This window comes from Esox lucius, chromosome 19 (assembly GCF_011004845.1).
Source record: "Esox lucius isolate fEsoLuc1 chromosome 19, fEsoLuc1.pri, whole genome shotgun sequence".
NCBI lineage: Eukaryota > Metazoa > Chordata > Actinopteri > Esociformes > Esocidae > Esox > Esox lucius.
This window is the reverse complement of record NC_047587.1, coordinates 12,458,791-12,480,158: the sequence shown is the minus strand read 5'-3', so window position 1 is coordinate 12,480,158 and position 21,368 is coordinate 12,458,791. Positions and strand designations below refer to the sequence as shown.

At 42.5% G+C, this 21,368-nt stretch overlaps 1 protein-coding gene across 1 annotated transcript; it reads left to right on the top strand.

Moving 5' to 3' along the window:
• Nucleotides 1-1,652: 1,652 nt before the first annotated feature.
• On the top strand, nucleotides 1,653-11,441 carry LOC105021832 (potassium voltage-gated channel subfamily A member 1-like). Its single transcript, XM_020056654.3, has 2 exons — nucleotides 1,653-1,863; nucleotides 2,277-11,441. The coding sequence occupies exon 2, from the start codon at nucleotides 2,522-2,524 to the stop codon at nucleotides 3,998-4,000; it is 1,479 nt and encodes a 492-aa protein (XP_019912213.1). The 5' UTR covers nucleotides 1,653-1,863; nucleotides 2,277-2,521; the 3' UTR covers nucleotides 4,001-11,441.
• The last annotated feature ends 9,927 nt before the right edge of the window (nucleotides 11,442-21,368 follow it).

Below are 21,368 nucleotides of genomic sequence, written 5' to 3'. Positions count from 1 at the left end.
CTACCTCAAGTGTTTTTATCACAAAACAGAATAGTTCTTCGAGCAGAGAATTCATGTTTGGCAATTAGGGAGTGGGGTGGGTGTCTTCAAATGAACTCGTTAATATTGCAACATGCCCCATTAAGTTAATCGAAGTGTGACTGCGAAATATTAAATGTATAATATTAATGAATCAGTGGTAGTTCCACTTTGACAACCAGTTCACAGTATATTTTAGCAGATTAAACTATGCAGATTGAGAGAGCCCGAGGAATTTTAAAAAAGAGATACTATTTGAGATGCGTTGTACGGAGGGAGGATTGGACAGTGCATACTTTATTATTGCATTATAGCAGTTAAGAGGTCACCCCAGTTGCCATTTAAATGTCCATCAATGGATGGTCAGTGGAAGTCCCTAAATCGCTTCCTTATTGCCCAACATGTTTAGTCCTGATTTACTGAAAAAGTGAAATAATACGGAATTTTGTATGTTATTCAATTTCTTCCCCCGTTATTTTTCATTTTAAAAACACGCAGATACACAATTATAAAAAATGGAAGATAACAAAGTCCAACCATCACTTCACTTCAGTCAAGAACCAGTAAACTGCGTGTTTTCACGTCGTCCTATCGATTAGTTTTACAGGGACAACAACAAACGAAGACTGTACAGAGCACGAGGAAAAGCACTGGGAGAGATCGAGCGCTTCTGAGATGCGCTGCTTCCGACCTCTGTCCATGGTACTAAATCAAGCCACTCCTAGTAGCGCGGAAACGATGCACACCTCCGTCACTCTTTTCCGGCAGTGGCCACTCAGAACGGAGCGAAATATGAATATGAAAAGCTTGTATGTATAGAAACATAAATGCTGAACAATATAAATGACTGTGCTTGCAGTTAGTTTACTCTCGCTCAACCATATAATATCAGTTTAACAGCAGTCTATCAACCACTGCGGAATGTTTAAGAAGTAGCGGCTCATAATTTCTCTACAGAGCGGATATTGCGCCAGTGCTAGCAGAAACGAATACTCTTGTTTTGTGGTGTAAAGAGCCCTCGTGGCCGCGTGCTTTAGTATAGCGGGTCTGCATTGCGTCGAACTCCCCTTATATCTCCCCTTCCTCGCTTCCTCCCCTATGCCCTCCCTCCATCCCTCCCTCCCTCGCACTCTCTTTTTCTCTCCCTTACACCTACCCAATCTCTCCACCTCCACACTCCTTGCATGTGAAATGCCTAACAATATGCACAACATTATTAAGAAATGATTCTCTCTTCAGAAAATCGATTCCTGTCTCTATTTAGGCACCTCCAGTCTCCATTCCCTCTTTACTGTGTGTCGGCTAGAGGTAAAACGTCGTAGAATGCCCGTCATCTTGTTTAGTCGAAACGGGAAATTTCTGCTGATGCGGTGATGTCTGGAAATGGCAAGGGTTCGCTTATCGCCCCTTAATGTATCTGCTCGCTGAATTGCAGCATAAGAATTCCTCCTGCGGTATAAGCCATTCACGCCGAAGTGCCCCACCGCACAAGCGGCTACAGGCCACGGACGTTGCGGCTTTTGTCTACCGTTCGTTTTTCTATTCCAATATTTTTACACCGAATGTCAAGGAACGGGATCAAGATGTAGGCCTAGACCCTTTAGAAAGTACGTTATCCGATACGAACAGCTCAGACAGATGTCCTGGGGGTTTTAGTCAAGCAGGGTGGTCTGACTACACAGAGGAAAACTCCAGTGTGTGGCGATGGACTGCGATATGAAGTGTTAATCCGTTATTAACGCATGACAACAAAACTACGCGTGACCTGACTGTCCTGCGTTGGATGACTTTGCTGAGTCGTGGACAAGACGCATTCCTTCAGGATTCCTTCAAGATCATTCTTGGGTAAGCCCTGAAACGTGTTCAGTCATTAGAGCGTTAGGGTCATTCATAACTACTGGTTCATTACCATTAGGCTGCTTAGAGAGTTTAAAAGTGAAGGGATATTGTTTTCTATTACTTTAAAGTGCATTTAATAATAATTTGCTTTACGTTAGCACGTTTTCAACAGTTTAATGCGCCCAAACACCGATAAAAAGTGGTGCAATAATATAACATTGACCCCCGTCAATGTGCACATTTCGATTGCATTGGCTAGATAATTTCAGAAGAAACAACAGACATATTGCTTATCAAATGCTGGTAAATAAACATACAGTAAAAGATAACCTAGAGGCTATAAATAAATTTAAGAAATTGCTGAGCTGGCGTATATCTCCGCTGTTCCTTCGATCCATTCTTTTTTCTCTGGGTGACAGAGGCAACAGCAGATGCAGCCGAGAGCAGCAATGGTCGAGTCAGCGAGAACCGCAGTGGAGCCGCACTGAGGCAGAGCAAGCTATCCCCCTATCTGGGACTAGCACAACAAATAAGGGGGAGAAGAAACGTGGTGGAGGTAATCGTACAACCCAAAACCTGAATGCCGCCTATGCATTAAAATTAAACGGATACACGGAATTCCCTAACTCCTGCTGCAACAGAGCTCCCGAAGTCGACCGACAATATGACCGTAGTGGCAGGAGATAACATGGACGAGACAGCGGCCGTACCGGGGCATCCACAGGACGCTTACACCCCCGACCACGAAGACCACGACTGCTGCGAGAGGGTGGTGATCAACATAGCAGGGCTCCGGTTCGAGACGCAGCTTAAAACTCTCTCTCAATTCCCAGAGACATTGCTAGGCAACCCCAAGAAGCGGATGCGCTACTTTGACCACCTGAGAAACGAGTATTTTTTTGACAGAAACCGTCCTAGTTTCGACGCTATACTCTACTATTACCAGTCCGGAGGCAGGCTAAGAAGGCCCGTCAATGTCCCATTGGATATGTTCTCGGAAGAAATAAAGTTTTATGAGTTGGGAGTGGATGCCATGGAGAAATTCCGTGAGGACGAGGGCTTCGTCAGGGAAGAAGAACGTCCTTTACCTGAAAAGGAGTTTCAGCGTCAGATCTGGCTGCTTTTTGAGCACCCAGAGAGCTCGGGTCCAGCCAGAGGGATTGCTATAGTATCTGTAATGGTAATACTGATTTCTATAGTCATATTTTGTTTAGAAACTTTACCCGACTTGAAAGAAGACCCGAAGGGTCGTTTTAAGACTGTAGGAAACCATACATTTTACTACAAACCCAATATCCTAACCGACCCTTTCTTCATTATTGAAACTCTTTGCATTATCTGGTTCTCATTCGAGTTACTGGTGCGTTTTTTCGCGTGTCCAAGCAAGGCTGCTTTCTCCAAAAACATGATGAATATTATCGACATAGTGGCCATCATCCCTTACTTCATCACACTGGGCACGGAGCTGGCTGAGGACCCCAAAGACCAAGGCGAAGGCATGGGGGAGCAGGCGACATCTCTGGCCATCCTCAGGGTGATCCGTCTGGTCAGAGTGTTCCGAATCTTCAAGCTGTCACGACACTCCAAAGGATTGCAGATCCTTGGGCAGACCCTCAAAGCTAGTATGCGCGAGCTGGGATTGCTGATTTTCTTCCTCTTCATCGGAGTCATCCTCTTCTCAAGCGCAGTGTATTTCGCAGAGGCCGAGGAGAGAGGCTCTCAATTCGGTAGCATACCGGACGCATTCTGGTGGGCAGTGGTGTCCATGACAACTGTGGGCTACGGGGATATGGTGCCCGTCACCATAGGGGGCAAAATAGTAGGTTCCCTTTGTGCCATTGCTGGTGTGTTGACGATTGCGCTGCCAGTGCCTGTCATTGTGTCCAACTTCAACTACTTCTACCACAGGGAGACGGAGGGAGAGGAGCAGGCCCAACTCCTAAACGTTAGTGAACCAAACATTACTGAGACCAACTCTAGTCGCCGCAGCTCATCCACGGTCAGCAAATCAGAATACATGGAGATTGATGGAGATATAAATAATAGCATCGACAATTTTAGGGAGGCAAACCTCAGAATTGGGAATTGCACTATAGCTAACCAAAACTGTGTAAATAAAAGCAAGCTGCTTACAGATGTATAGAATTAGAACCCATGGAACATGTTGGAATAGACCATCACTTTCGAATGTCTCATTTGGCTAAAGCGCTCTATTATGTAAAACAACCATGCTCAGCATTTGAATGGAATTATTAGACAAAAATAAGAAAATAAGTTGACACTAGAGAATATGACGGATAGCTAATTATTTAATAAGTGATCCCTCAGTTACATTTCGAACAATAATGCAAATAAACTTCTATTTAACACGCACACGGCATAAGCGGGCGCTCTTTGGGATGCCTGACCGACCACACTCGAGGACATATCTGTCTTCATCAGAAGAAGTCAGGCAAGATGATTTAAACGTTATGCATGGATTACTGATAACATTTCAGCAAGTCGCACAATGCCTCCAGGAGAAAATGCATCAGAAATAACCATTGCTGCAGAGAGACAAGCAAGTCAGCATCTGCAGCAGTCAGGCAGTGGTCGGACCGACCCACGCCTGGCCGGGAGTCAGGGAGCTGACCTCCCTGTCTTCAAAGGACCTACTATCCAGCAAAGCACCTTATAGGAAAAAAAAGACTGATCACTGATCCCCTAGTTTAAATGTTAAAGAGAGGGTGGTCTACTCCCTTCTGATACGGACATCCGCAATGCTGCTATTTTACAGCAGTAAGATGCTGTAATTATGATATCACCAAGTGATTCAATGGCATTTTAGCCCTTTAGATGCAAGACAGCACAATGATATATCAGAAGAGCTTAATGTGAGCATGTTTAGAGACTCCCCATACGTTTTGATATTGGCATGCGTGACGATGAGACCACATAATAATGGTAAAAAATCTTTATTTTGGATTTTTGCATTCCCCTTATGCCTTCATTCGATTTCCCCCTTTAGCATTCGTTTTCACTGAGAGTGCAGCACTGTTTTCAAATAGTTCGGGATTTGAAAATATCTAAATCATTTATTAGTATCTACAGAGTGAATGTTAAAAATCATAAGGAAACAGTAACTAAACAAAGATCATAGCATGAGAAAAAGTTACCTGCATTATGGCCTAACGACTAAGGTACCGTGTATCCTAGTATATCTAAATGCATGAAGTCAGTATCCAGCTTGTTGCAAATAGAGACACTGAAAAGTGTTTAACACTCATACGAAACGACGGAACTTTCTTTCCCTTTTTTATTTTTATCCCTAAAACGTTTCTGAAATGTGACAAAATATATTCAGTCCCAACTCGGGATGCCGACTTTTTTTTATTTTATTTAATAACGTAATAGATCAAAGAAGCAGAAGAAAATACCTATTATCAAAATGCATATATTCATAAATAAGCACCAAGTTACAGTGTTACTTCAATAGTGCCGTGCATGGACCGTTGAACAAAGAAAAAGTAAACATTTTATGAGTCATGCCTTCCATTTCACTAAATTTAGAGACATGTTTGTTTTTTAACAAACAAAACAATCAATACAACCTAATTTCCCGATATTAGCCTTTATTTAATAGATATTGCAAATAATTATTTTTTACATTAGTTGCTAGTGCCTTTACCCCCTCACCATGCGACGGGCTCAGTGAAAGTGCCTCTGTATATGTAGCATACAACTGTGACCCATGACCAGTTGAACAGATCTGGTGCAGAAGGTCTTCTCTCAGCACTGATATGCTGCTGTTGTTGTTGTTGATGAGGATGATCGATTGTTATGATAATAATGAACTCAGCAAGAGAATGTTTGCGAGAACAGCCATGTAGGTGCACGATGGTTGTGTTGACTCAAGACTCTAGAACATGACACCAGAATAGGATGCTAGAATGAAAACTCTAGAGCAAGACTCTAGAACAACTCAACATTCTAGTTGTTGTAATGCACTTATGTCCTCAGTAGAACAGCCCAGTCTGTAAGTCCTTCACTCTGCTCTCCCCTATGCACCACTCCAAATCAAAAGGGAATAACCATGGCTTTGCATTTGCTTTGCGTTGCTGTTGCCATTGATTTATGTGCCATAAGTCTTTTAAATGTGTCTACCTCAGTGAGGTTACTGCAGAACTCACTGCAGAGCCGCAAGCTAAGCAGAGCTACAGGCCTCTGCTGAGCAGAACGTACTTTGTCCATGGCATGCAAAATGGCCTCTTACTGGAGTGGACTGAGGTCACCAGGGCCTGCATTTATAAAGTGTCTCAGAGTCAAAGTGCTGATATAGGATCATGTGCCCAATCTACAGTACACATAATCCTATATTCATTATGATATAAAAGGCAAAAACAATGCTACAGCGACAGTCCCCTGCTGAGATGCTTGATGAGTGCGTTCCCTGGTGTTAAACTCTTGGACTCCGAAAGTAGCCTTAGACAAGCACTTAGGTCTTAGGACGTATTGTATCAACCACCTGTATCCTTATTCCCTTTTCCTTCCAAGCTGCGCACAATCAAAGAAGAATTGAAACATGCTTTTACTGTATATAGATGCAAAAGCAGAGTAGACTATATCGTAGTGAGGAGGCAGAGTCATAGTGAGTAGGCTATGTCATAGTGATGTGTAATCTTTGAAAAAAAAATGCATCGATACAAATGGTTTGGTTTGGAATATTTGGTGCGACTGTTATGTCATGGAAACACTGTGGAGAATTATATCTGAGAATGCCCAAATATTGAGCCAAATGTCATTAATGTGTGTCAATGGAAATAGAATTACTCACACCCATTTCAGACTAGTGATTTGAATGGGATTGTCCTTTATTGTAATTCTATGTGTATACATGTCAGAAGTACGATGGAGTAGCCAGAGAGATGTAAAGTTGATTTGAAGTGATTTGAAATTTCACTCTGGGTATTAAAATCACATTTATCATATGCTATTCTGTCTGCTACAGTAGGCCCATTTGCTTAATAGTCACAGGTATTTTATCATTGAGTTTTCCATCTCTCAGCAAAGCTAACTGATGCATTGTGAATGTTTTGTTGTTGCAGCCGAATTTGGGCTCAAGTGTGTGAAATGACAAAATGATTTAGGGTCCAGGCACATGGTTGTGGTAGCACCCCTAGGAAATGTTTGTGACACTAACACTGAGTGGGCTCTGTACTTGGAATAGAAGTTATGACACCATGTATAAACATTGTGAAAGATTCAGTGACCCTCATGACAGTGTGTATATAATTTAGGTCAAAGTTAGTGTGCCATTTTTTTTTTCAATTGGAAGTGGCTGCATCTACACCCCTTGAACAATTCCCCCCCCATAGGTTTGTGCAAAGGCTATAACTTTGGTAGACTAGTAGAATGCCACTTTGGACTTCAGCAAGATAATTTGCACATGTTTGTAAACAAAGACATTTTTGATTCTGTGAATCTACTGGCTGGTTGTTTTGGGCGGTATGTCATTGGCTGTAATCTTTCTGTTTGCTTGTGATCTTTCTACTGTATCACTGGATGTTTAGAACGTGTCTGTCTTCTACAGGTCTGGTGTGTGCCTGTCCCTTCATCAATGTGATTTCAGCTGACTTAAATATGTCAGTGGAGTGGACATATGAGTTAATTGTATCAGTGGAGTTGACATATGAGTTAAATGTATCAGTGGAGTTCACATATGAGTTAAATGTATCAGTGGAGTTGACATATGAGTTAAATATATCAGTGGAGTTGACATTGGAGTTAAATACATCAGTGGAGTTGACATAGGAGTTAAATAGATCAGTGGAGTTGACATAGGAGTTAAATATATCAGTGGAGTTGACATAGGAGTTAAATATATCAGTGGAGTGGACGAATGAGTTAAATATATCAGTGGTGTTGACTTATAAGTTAAATATGTCAGTGGAGTTGATTTATATGAGTTAAATATATCAGTGGAGTTGACATATGAGTTGAATATGTCAGTGGAGTTGACTTATGAGTTAAATATATCAGTGGAGTGGACATAGCTAAATATGCCAGTGGAGTGGACATATGAGTTAAATATATCAGTGATGTAGACTTATGAGTTAAATATGACAGTGGAGTGGACATATGAGTTAAATATGTCAGTGGAGTTGACATATGAGTTACAAATATCAGTGGAGTTGATATATGAGTTAAATATGTCAGTGGAGTTGACATATGAGTTTCATATATCAGTGGAGTTGATATATGAGTGAAATATGTCAGTGGAGTTGACAAATGAGTAACATATATCAGTGGAGTTGATATATGAGTTAAATATGTCGGTGGAGTTGACATATGAGTTACATATATCAGTGGAGTTGATATATGAGTTAAAAAAGTGTCAGGGATTTTCAGGCCTTCTAATGAAGAAAAGGTAATCAAGTCTTAGAGGGATGGTTCACCCAAACCACAAAATTACCAATTGGTTTCCTTACCGTGTAAGCAGTTTATGGACAAGGAGGACAGCAATTCATCCGTTGATTTAGATCCTCTGGCACTGCATCGAAACGCTAACCTTTTAGCATTTGTGGCACAAACCCTATTATACCCTTTTTTTGAAACATGATTGTTAAGCTCACCAAAAATGGAATGTAAACAACTATGAACAATTTGGTCCAACGTATGGGAGTTGTGCCAGAAATGCTAAACCAAAGCCTGATTTGCTGTCATACCTGTACACAGACTGCACACAGACTTCTTGACACCAACATGTTAGCATCTGTTAACCACCCCTGTAAGGAAGGACCGTGTTCAATATGTCAGCGTGTATAATGTGATTACCGTCAGCCAACGGATCTCTACCTTGTATGTTGGGCAAATAGTATTTTCACCATATGTGGTTTCTCTGACGGCCCAGAATGAGTGGTTGGACAAAGACGTCCTGCGTCACCAAATACCCATGATGCAACAGTCCAGAGTGAGGTTGGGGGAAGTCATGCGAAACTCCTCACATCACAATACCAGTGCATCCATTGCTCTTGATGTGAGGGCAATCTATGTATGGTGCTATGCATTCAATTATTTTACAAAGAAACTAACAATGCATTCTTATAGCAATAGAATTACAGGTACCTGTTTCTTAGAGACTTTTATAAAATAGCAGATGAATTAATCTATTTTATAAAGATGTGGACAAGAAAGAAAATCTTGATCTCTTGACAAGACATTTACAACAGGGCTGTGTGTGTTATTTATTCTGACCTATTTATTCTTTGATTCATGTTAAGGTTGTTGTGGTCTTTAATGTCAGTTAGCCAGAGGTTAAAGGTACATTTCAACACCTGGGCCGTGTTGACTAGGGAAAACCATAGCTGAAACAAAAACACTTGTGTTTTCTATTGACAAGTACAGATAGCACCTCTTCTTCCCCTTAGTATCATGTTTTCTTCAGTTTGGTGCCTAATGAACAGGACCCTGTTCTAAAACCAACCAGAGAAAACCTATGAAGTCAAATATAAGTATTGTACAGTGGTCACACAGTCCCCATCAACTTATCAGGTTTACCTGGAATTGTTTTCTAACATGGATAGTGTTGATAAAATGAGGCAAAATAGCCCTGTCGGAAAAAGATAGCTTGTTAGGCAATGAGCTGAGAGGATACAGTGCCCATCCGCGGCTGTATTACCTGTGTTCAGTGTGAATTTAATGTGAAGGAGAGTCTGAGGAGAGTCTGCCTGTTTTGGTTTGTACACATTTTGCATTTACTTTAAACTGTTTCAGAGATGTATCTTTTTTAAACAGAAGACATGAGGGAGGTCTTTAAAAAAATAAAACCACCATTCAGAGAAACAACATGAACAAAAAAAAACTATTAGTAAACTATATATACTTTAAAATGCGTCAGAAACATACCATTAAGCTACAGTAAAATAGAGTATAACAAGCAACTATATATTGCAGAATGTCAAAACCAATGATGAATATCTGTTTTCATTGTGTCTTATTTTGTTTTGTTTTTTAGTGGCGCTATACTATGACTGATTGTTTTTAGGAGCACGCCTTTATACTGAAATATCAAAGGCTATAATAATGTGTTCCTTTGGCAAGCCATGATGATTTACCTGACCTAGCATCATTGTCCATTTACAATATGTTTGAATGATATGGACAACAAATAACTGTATTAGCACCAAGATGTATTTAAAATCATTTTTATTTAATTTTTAAGAAACAAACATTTGTCTGAACAAACCAAATCACTGAAGATTGAGAGAGATTCCAAACACCCATCACTAAAAACCAACCGATAATGTATAGAAAATGAAGACATATCTCTATGGCAACCTACTGATCACAAAAACTGCATGGTCAACAAGAAGACTGCATGAGCTTAGCCTAGAAGAACTGTGGATCAACTATAATGACGGTTGCATCATTTAAAGAAAACCCTTGCTTTCATTGACACCAAAGGCTTCTATATCAAATACACTCCTTCATTTAGAATCTATCGTTTTCAAGAAACATCGTCGTTTGCCAAGAATCTTGACACACGTCTCAATATCAGATCAGATGAACATCCTGACAGTAGGTGGCATCACTATTTAATCAGACAGTTCTGATACTGCAATCATTAACGTCACACCTTTTTCGAAATAGCCTGGTTTCAGATGTGTTTGCGCTGTCTTGCCAACTATCTGGTCATTGTCAGGCCAAGTTTGCTTGGCAGTTACCAATGACAACGATCATAGGAGTTGGCGATACAGCACATACAGACCCGTGACTAGGCTATGCGCATTCAAACCTCACTTCACTCAGGTTAATGAAGGGAGGGGAGGGGCTCCCATTTGATGACAGGAAATTATATGGTTGCTAGACATACGGTTGCTAGGAGTTTTGTCTTCCAGTCCACCAGTCAGAACGTACCTGCATCCCAGATGGCATCCTGTTACCTCTGTTGTGCAGTTTATCCAGAGCCATGTTGGGCATCCCAAGGCCCTGGTCAAATGTAACGCAATAAAAACAGAGAAGGCTGCAATTTTGAATGCTAACATTGTGCGCCTATATAGAACTGTGACCCTATTAGGTACTGTAGCTGTAGCCAACCTATATACAACCTATAGAAACCGGAATTCCGGAACTGGAATGTGTCACAAAGATATCGGACTGTGACAGTGCATTATTATTAGGGAAGCTGGCCCTCTTTTGAAGAAAACGGTTTAAGGACACAAGGAACTGTTGACCCACTGGCGACTGTTCAGCAGGGTCCCACCTTATAATACATTAAGATAGAAATGTATTGTGTAGATCGGCTACCTGACAGGCTGTCGTGTAAAACTGTGAGCCATGTCAGCTCTACATATTACATTTCTACCAGCAACGTTTTGAACGTTTCACCTAATGGAATACACCCCTGCTTTTTTATTTATTTTAAGTAATCCATTTGCCTTGTGAAAACTGCAAAGTGTGTTCCTTTATCTTTGTTTATCATTTTTCATTGTGTTTAATGAGGAATATGCTATGATATGTTCAGCTTGTCAGACATCTGACAAAGGCATGGTCTGTGATCTATGCAAGGGTATATATTCTCTTATGTCCTACTTTATGATTTTCGTCGCACATCAAATTCAATAAATTTTTAAGGATCTGCTTGTGTATTTTCATTTGTTACTTGGAGGACAAGAAGGGGGATTGGGTGTCTTGCCATTTTCATAGCTGCTGACTGTTTGCTTGCCTGTGAGCAATCAAGTGTTCAAGTTTCCTAAATGGCTTCTGTCCAACTCAAATTGTGACCTTCCAATGACACAGTCAGTTGATCCTTAATGGAACATCACTTTGCACAGTCCCTATCACTTCGCATTCAGGGAAGTCTTGATCAATGTTACAAACATCCCAGTACTTCTATATCGACTAACACCTGTATTAATTAATTCAAATTAAAAATGACTTACCTTGGCCTGCATTCAGGTTCTGCCTTTAGCATCTGCCTGACTGGTTCTACTCTACTGTACTCTACTATTCTGTGATTTACTCTACTGTACTATTCTATGATTTACTCTACTGTACTGTTACCCCAGGGCATTTACTTCTGTCTGTCCGTCTCTCTTTCGCTTAAATTTTTTTCTTCTCTTGTATGCTCCTTAGAAAGGTAAGAAAAAATAAATAACGTCTAAAAGACACATATGGTTAGGACCTTAAATAAGGCTATGGTATTCCCCAAACAAAGACATAATATTAAACTGTCAAGCAAGTTTTTTTTAATTGTTGTTAAGCACAAAGCACACATCAAGTGAGAACAGCTTTATTCTGTGATACGTATCATAATGGAACTGTGTTCCCAGAGCTTCAGGGATCAGACCTGTCATTGTTATACACTCAGTTATCTAGATTCTATTGAACTAGACACTTTAAACCAATTAATAATGATACAGAGAGGGGAGACTAATGGGTTTCCTTTACACTAATCCCTTCCTCTGAAGATAACCCCTCGATTTTTCAATTTCGGGTCCCATGTAGCTCAATTAGAAAAACAGTGCGCTTGCAATGTTAGGGTTTTGAGTTTGATTCCCACAGGGGACCAGTATGAAATGTATGTCCTCACTTCTCTGAATAGGTAAGTCTACTGAATAACTATTGCATTCCTCCTTTTGGGAAAACAGCAATTACAAAGTGACTTGTGAAATCCCCTGCCACTTCCCCAAAAGCCAAGCTGTTGTATCGTACTGCTGAATCTTCCAGATGTAGAGAACCAATGACACCATTATAAATACTTAACAAGCCCCAGGTTTTGTGTTTGGTTCAAGTCAAGCTAAACAACACTTAATCATCTTAGATTCCCAGACCGCTGGTGTGAAAGCTATGCCCATCGATGCACATGTCTGTAGTTGAGTGGGAACTCTAAATGACTCATCCCCTCACTGACTGTCCCTGGCTGCAGAGCGGAGATCCTGCTGGTGGCAGAGGACTTTGGACAGAGACATTAGAGTCAGAGCAAAGCTATTTTGTTTCTATCTACTTCTCTCTGTCTCTGTCTCACTCTACCTCTCTCCTTCTTTGCCTCTTTGCTTTTCTCTTGATTAGCTGTCTGTCTGCTCCCAAACGCCTGGCCACGTTGCTCTCATCATGTCTCTTCTTGTCTCTCTCTCCCTTTTGCTTTGTTTGTGTCTCTATCCCCTTCCCCCTTTCTCTCTGTCTCTTCTTGCTCTTTCACTCCATCGCTCTCTGTTTCTGCTTGTCCTGGGAGTTTGGGATATTGCGACCCAGTGTAGGTCCCCCTGTCGCGTCCTCTACATTGCCCTCAGGAAATGCAGCACTCCTCCCTCCCTCCCTCTCTCTCCTGCCCTCTCTTTCTCTCTCACTTTCTGCAGCGGTGGCAGCAGGGGTGGGGTGAGTTGGCTCCAGTCCCAGTGTTGTTTTCTTCTAAAATGCTGTGACTGGCACCAGAGCTTTCTTCTGTCCTGTGGCATAGAGAGTACAGTGTACACAGAGCGGCCCTATGTTCCACTGATGTTTCCGCTGATGCTCCACTGTTATTCTACTGCTGATCCACTGCTGTTCCACTGATGCTCCACTGCTATTCTACTGCTGATCCACTGCTGTTCCACTGATGCTCCACTGATGCTCCACTGATGCTCCACTGCTATTCTACTGCTGATTCACTGCTGTTCCACTGAGGCTCCACTGTTGTTCCACTGATGCTCCACTGCTATTCTACTGCTGATCCACTGTTGTTCCACTGCTATTCTATTGCTGATCCACTGCTGTTCCACTGAGGCTCCACTGCTGTTCCACTGATGCTTCACTGCTATTCTACTGCTGATCCACTGCTGTTCCACTGATGATCTTCTGCTGATCCACTACTGTTCCACTGCTGTTCCACTGATGCTCCACTGCTATTCTACTGCTGTTCCACTGCTGATCCCGCATTCCTAATGACCACAAAAAAGACGAATGCCTGATTGTGTGCCCAAATGATCGTGCAGAAATGAATGACCCTGCACGGAAGCCTTGCACGCCTGCACGCCTGCACACACACACACACACATGCACGCACACACACACACACACATTAGGGACCGCCGTTTTCCCTGAGTCAGGCTTCTGGCTCGCTTGATATTCCATATTGATTCCCGTAAAAAAAAAAGAATGCTCACCCCATATCCCTATTTGAAAGAAACACCATTACATTCCCGCTTACATCCTCCAAAGAGTTTCAGAAGGTGAATTTGAATGTGGCCCTCATTCAGGAACACCTGGATTCTGAAATCACACAAGTATTTATGCACAGCAAATACATTTTCCAGCGAGGATATCCGAAATTCAGACACATAGAAGGATTCACCAGTTGTGATTGATTTTTGGCACAAAAAATCTTGACAGGGTCTACAACAATTTTCTATTCAGTACTTTACACTCACCTAAAGGATTATTAGCAACAACTGTTCAATTTCTCATTAATGCAATTATCTAATCAACCAATCACATGGCAGTTGCTTCAATGCATTTAGGGGTGTGGTCCTGGTCAAGACAATCTCCTGAACTCCAAACTGAATGTCAGAATGGGAAAGAAAGGTGATTTAAGCAATTTTAAGCGTGGCATGGTTGTTGGTGCCAGACGGGCCGGTCTGAGTATTTCACAATCTGCTCAGTTACTGGGATTTCCACGCACCACCATTTCTATGGTTTACAAAGAATGGTGTGAAAAGGGAAAAACATCCAGTATGCGGCAGTCCTGTGGGCGAAAATGCCTTGTTGATGCTAGAGGTCAGAGGAGAATGGGCCGACTGATTCAAGCTGATAGAAGAGCAACTTTGACTGAAATAACTACTCGTTACAACCGAGGTATGCAGCAAAGCATTTGTGAAGCCACAACACGCACAACCTTGAGGCGGATGGGCTACAACAGCAGAAGACCCCACCGGGTACCACTCATCTCCACTACAAATAGGAAAAAGAGGCTACAATTTGCACAAGCTCACCAAAATTGGACAGTTGAAGACTGGAAGAATGTTGCCTGGTCTGATGAGTCTCGATTTCTGTTGAGACATTCAGATGGTAGAGTCAGAATTTGATGTAAACAGAATGAGAACATGGATCCATCATGCCTTGTTACCACTGTGCAGGCTGGTAGTGGTGGTGTAATGGTGTGGGGGATGTTTTCTTGGCACACTTTAGGCCCCTTAGTGCCAATTGGGCATCGTTTAAATGCCACGGCCTACCTGAGCATTGTTTCTGACCATGTCCATCCCTTTATGACTACCATGTACCCATCCTCTGATGGCTACTTCCCGCAGGATAATGCACCATGTCACAAAGCTCGAATCATTTCAAATTGGTTTCTTGAACATGACAATGAGTTCACTGTACTGAAATGGACCCCACAGTCACCAGATCTCAACCCAATAGAGCCTCTTTGGGATGTAGTGGAACGGGAGCTTCATGCCCTGGATGTGCATCTCACAAATCTCCATCAACTGCAAGATGCTATCCTATCAATATAGGCCAACATTTCTAAAGAATGCTTTCAGCACCTTGTTGAATCAATGCCACGTAGAATTAAGGCAGTTCTGAAGGCGAAAGGAGGTCAAACACAGTATTAGTATGGTGTTCCTAATAATCCTTTAGGTGAGTGTATATACACACATTTATATATAAATGAGAGTATATATATGTTTCAATGTTAATTGTATAATATTGTACATTGTATATCACATTATATATATGTATTGTTTACATATGATATCATAGGTATTGCACATGCTTATTGCACATGTTGCAACACAAGGACAGGTGTGTTGTCCTCTTCACACACACCTGTGTGTGTGTCTTGTCTACTTTGTGTGATGAGCATCATAGGACAGCCAGGACTAGGCCTTTGTGCTGCTGACAGATTTGTTTAATTATTAAGGACACGTTCATAATTCCCCTCCCTAATCGTTGTGGAAGTCCACAGGGACCCTCCCAAACTGCACCGCTGTTCCCTGTACGACGCGCTACTCGGCCGTGGTTTCAGGAGGGGAGGGGGGCAGAGGTGAAGAGCAGGCACGTTTGTAGAGCACTTCAGGAGTTGTGCACTCCTCACGGACTATAGGGCGGCCATTTTGGAATGTAGCCTGACCGGATGTGGTCTTTGTTTGGATGTAAGGCAGGCAGGATTCTCTGGTGACGCAGCAAAGAAATGAATGACCAATGAAATGGGAGACCCAGGAGGTCAGGGGTGAAGGAAAGAAAAAGAAAAGAAAGATGAGAGATCGCTCACAAGAACACCTTTGTCCATCCCGTCATCCATTCCTCCATACAAACATCCCATCATCTCTTCATCCATCCCTCCATACATCCATCCCTCCATACATCCATTCCTCCATCTCTTCATACATTCCTCCATACAAACATCCCTCCATCTCTTCATACATCCATTCCTTCAAACATCCATTCCTTCATCTCTTCATACATTCCTCCATACAAACATCCCTCCATCTCTTCATACATCCATTCCTTCATACAAACATCCCTCCATCTCTTCATCCATCCCTCCATACATCCATTCCTCCATCTCTTCATACATCCCACCATGTCTTTATCCATCCCTCCATACAAACATCCCTCCATCTCTTCATCCATCTCTTCATGCATCCATTCCTCCATACAAACATCCCTCCATCTCTTCATGCATCCATTCCTTCATACAAACATCCCATCGTCTCTTCATCCATCCCTTCATGCATCCATTCCTTCATACAAACATACTCCATCTCTTCATACATCCCACCATGTCTTCATCCATCCCTCCATACATCCATTCCTTCATACATCCCTCCATCTCTTCATTCATCCCTTCATACACCCATTCCTTCATACATCCCTCCATCCACGCCCCATCCTTCTACACCTCCATCCAGTCCTTACTCCCAGTAGATTTTTGTTTTTGAAATTAAAGTATCTAAACAGAAAAATTCATGTTTTCAGTCCATGTCAACCAGAAGATTCTCTTTTTCGTAGAACTCCCCTTTAATGTTGCCTTTACAAGATGGTTGCTGGGAACCCGTGTGGTGTTCGATGCTAGTGAAATGTGTTAATGACAGTTTGTGGTGGAACATGTGAACTTCATGTAACTTCAGAACTGTTACTCAAGTGGCCTGCGAGCCTAACGGTCTTTACCTGCTGGAGACCCCTGGGGGAAAAGCATTCAATCATCTGCAGTCCTCCTATCGTCTTCTCCATTCTCCAGCCAGTCCTGCAAGTTAAAGCTATGCATCAGTCAAAATCCAGAACAGTCCGGGGTGTTCTGTCTCTGCCGGGTCAGCAGACCAGTCCAGAACGCATCGTCGCTGATACTCACTCAGGGCAAATATCTCATTTTACAGCCCCAAGCCGTTCGTAAAGCAGTGTCAGCAACTCTGAAAGAGAGAAAAGCTGAAAGTTAGCAGTTAGCCTCGTTCCATGCCGTCCTTCCATCTGCTCATCCACCCAGAGCACCGGTATGGAATATGTCCTTGTTCAATTCCACAGGGTGGATATCTCAGCCTACAGGCGTGCATTGTCAGCAGGCCCTGCCTGAGGGAGAAAGGCTGAAAGTTAGCAGCCAGGGATTTATATGGCAAAGTCGACTGGATTACGGTATGACACCACATGAACCACAGCGGCCCCATACCATCCTGCCGAGTGCCACACACCACTGGTGGACCATGTGAATTTCCCACCCACTGTTTAAGGGGTTCTGAGCACCTCAGTTGGAGGGAAGGTGCTCCATGGGTCCAGTTCATTGTTGTTAACACTAGAAGGCGGTTTGCTGGAAGCAGGAAAACAGTTATACAGGATGAACAAGAAGGATGATACATTCATTTTCTCTTTTTCTAGAAACAGAGAAACCTAAATTTCAGCACTTGAAGTAACTGCTGTGTGTTTTTGTGTTACTGCTACTCAACTGAATGCAGAAGCCCTTTCTTTGCAGCAGGACAAAGTGTAACCTTTCTTTCTAGGATAATGACAACAATGAGCACATTATTAGCGGTTGTGATGTATCACCATGTCCTTTAGTGTTCTACACGTGTGTTTGCTGCCTCCGTTTCTCCTTCGGTCCCCTAAGGTTTTCACGCGTCAAGTCGCACAACATAAACAAACTAGAATGAATACAGTCCTGTCAGCAAAGTGAGGAAATCATTACGTCAATCAATCAGTTTTAATTAGTTTGAGCGTTTAATAACAAAGGGGTCCCGCTTGGAGCCACCACTGAAAACAGTCTCTCCGTGGCTCTGCCAAAGACCAGACAAATCTGATTGCCCACCCATGGCCCATCCACGCACAACCTATTCGTAAAACATTGTTCAGTTGCCCATTCTAATCTCCCCAAGTCATACAGTCCATGGCCTTCATTTCTCTCTTTTCCCATGACTGGTTGCAACTCTCACATGTGACAAAGTAAAAAACACATGTTTAGTGTGTTTTACATTTTTATTCATAACTTCCTAAATACGTGAATACCTAAATATGTATCAGACTTCAACTGTGCAGAATACCTTCCCACTGTGAGTGTGTGAAGTATCGTGTGAAAGCACTCTGCTCTTCTGCTTGTCGTGCAGGTTGCAAGGAAGACTGTGTGCATCCGACTGGGAACACCAAGCAGTGGGGAGAGGGAGAGTGAGGGAGAGAGGAGGGAGGGGCAGGTACCTCCCCCTGCACAGACTCAGTGTTGCTGACTCATTGTCAGTGCCCCAGAATGTGCTGGCTGACTGCATTATTCACAGACCCACCTATGTCAGCTGTTACTGCCTTCTCAGCACCTGGACCTGGTTGGCCACGGGAATGCTGGGCTATGGGTTAGGTGGGCGATGCTGGGACCTGGGGGCGGTGTTGGGCCGTGGGGGAGTTGCTGGACCGTGGGGGAGGTGGGCGGTATTGGGCCATGGGGGAGGTGCTGAACCAAGGATGAGGTGGGTGGTGTTGGACCGTGGGGGCGGTGCTGGATCGTGGGTGAGGTGGGTGGTGTTGGGCTGTGGAGGATGTGCCGGACCATGGGTGTTGGGCCATGGAGGAGGTGCTGGACCATGGGTGAGGTAGGTGGTGTTAGGTCATTGGGAAGGTGCTAGACAAAATAATTATCCTTATAATAATTTAGACAAAATAATCATGATCTGGCTAATAATGAAAGCCCCAAGGAAAGAATAGGTCATCGTGGGCGTGTCCAAGACAAAAATGGGCCAGTGTGGGCGTGTCCAAGACAAAAATTGATCAGTGTGGGCGTGTCGAGGCCAAAAATGGGCCAGCATGTAATAAATTCCAGTGCGGATTAGACTCCAGTCCATGCCTGCTGACCAGGCAGGCCAGACAGAGGTAAACAGGGGAGAATAATGAGCGCTGCTTCGCTCCGGTGATTATGATAAACACAGCTTGCAGAGCTGGGCTTAAAAGTCCCAGTAGGATACAGAAGGTAACATCAGGGACCATGTTGGAATCACAGACTGACTTACACTCCATACTGTATACTTAATAATATATTTAATAAGAGGACATACTGTACACTGTATATTTAATAAGAGGACAAACTGTACACTGTATATTTAATAATACATTTAATAACAGGACATACTGTACACTGTTTAGTTGGCAAAACATTTAATAAGAGGACATACTATCCACTGTATAGTTAGTAATACATTTAATAAGAGGACATACTGTACACCAGAGGTCTCAAACCGGTTCCACGGAGGGCCGAGTGTCTGCAGGTTTTCGCTCTTACCTTGTACTTAATTGACTAATTAGGTCACTAATTGGTTTGTTTCTACCCCACCTGGTTGTTTAGGTCTGAACTGGGAACCAATTTAAAGGAAAACCCAAAAACCTGCAGACACATGGCCCTCCGTGGAACCGGTTTGAGACCTCTGCTGTACACAGTTCAGTTGGTAATGCATTTAATAATAGGACATACTGTACACTGTTCAGTTGGTAATGCATTTAATAATAGGACATACTGTGCACTGTTCAGTTGGTAATGCATTTAATAATAGGACATACTGTACACTGTTCAGTTGGTAATGCATTTAATAATAGGACATACTGTGCACTGTTCAGTTGGTAATGCATTTAATAATAGGACATACTGTACACTGTTCAGTTGGTAATGCATTTAATAATAGGACATACTGTACACTGTTCAGTTGGTAATGCATTTAATAACAGGACATACTGTACACAGTTCAGTTGGTAATGCATTTAATAACAGGACATACTGTACACTGTTCAGTTGGTAATGCATTTAATAATAGGACATACTGTGCACTGTTCAGTTGGTAATGCATTTAATAATAGGACATACTGTACACTGTTCAGTTGGTAATGCATTTAATAATAGGACATACTGTACACTGTTCAGTTGGTAATGCATTTAATAATAGGACATACTGTGCACTGTTCAGTTGGTAATGCATTTAATAATAGGACATACTGTACACTGTTCAGTTGGTAATGCATTTAATAATAGGACATACTGTACACTGTTCAGTTGGTAATGCATTTAATAATAGGACATACTGTACACTGTTCAGTTGGTAATGCATTTAATAATAGGCCATACTGTACACTGTTTAGTTGGTAATGCATTTAATAATAGGACATGCTGTACACTGTTCAGTTGGTAATGCATTTAATAATAGGACATACTGTGCACTGTTCAGTTGGTAATGCATTTAATAATAGGACATACTGTACACTGTTTAGTTGGTAATGCATTTAATAATAGGACATGCTGTACACTGTTTAGTTGGTAATGCATTTAATAATAGGACATGCTGTACACTGTTTAGTTGGTAATGCATTTAATAATAGGACATACTGTACATTGTATGCACCGATCAGCCATAACATTATGACTACCTGCCTAATATTGTGTAGGTCCCCCTTTTGCTGTCAAAACAGCCCTGACCTGTCGAGGCCTGGACTCCACTAGACCTCTGAAGGTGGGCTGTGGAATCTGGCACCAAGACGGTAGCAGCAGATCCTTTAAGTCCTGTAAGTTGCGAGGTGGGGACTCCATGGATTGGACCTGTTTATCCAGCACATCCTACAAACGCCCGATTGGATTGAGATGTGGGGAATTTGGTGGCCAAGTCAAAACCTTGAACTTGTTGTTGTGTTCCTCAAACCATTCCTGAATCTTTGCTTTGTGGCAGGGCATATGATCCTGCTGAAAGAGGCCAATGCCATCAAGGAATACCGTTGCTATGAAATGGTGCACATGGTCTGAAAGAATGCTCAGGTAGGTGGTACGTGTCAAAGTAACATCCACATGAATGGCAGGACCCAAGGTTTCCCAGCAGAACATTGCCCAAAGCATCACACTGCCTCTGCCGGCTTGCCTTCTTCCCATAGTGCATCTTGGTGCCATGTGTTCTCAAGGTAAGCAACGCACACGCACACGGTCATCCACATTATGTAGAAGAAAACATAATTCATCAGACCAGCCCACCTTCTTCTGATGAATCAGTTCTGATACTCCTGTGCCCAATGTAGGCACTTTTGGCAGTGGACAGGGGTCATGGGCACCCTGA

Bases quoted from the DNA above. Each gene is read 5' to 3' on its own strand.
- LOC105021832 (XM_020056654.3), top strand. From the start codon at position 2,522: ATGACCGTAGTGGCAGGAGATAACATGGACGAGACAGCGGCCGTACCG.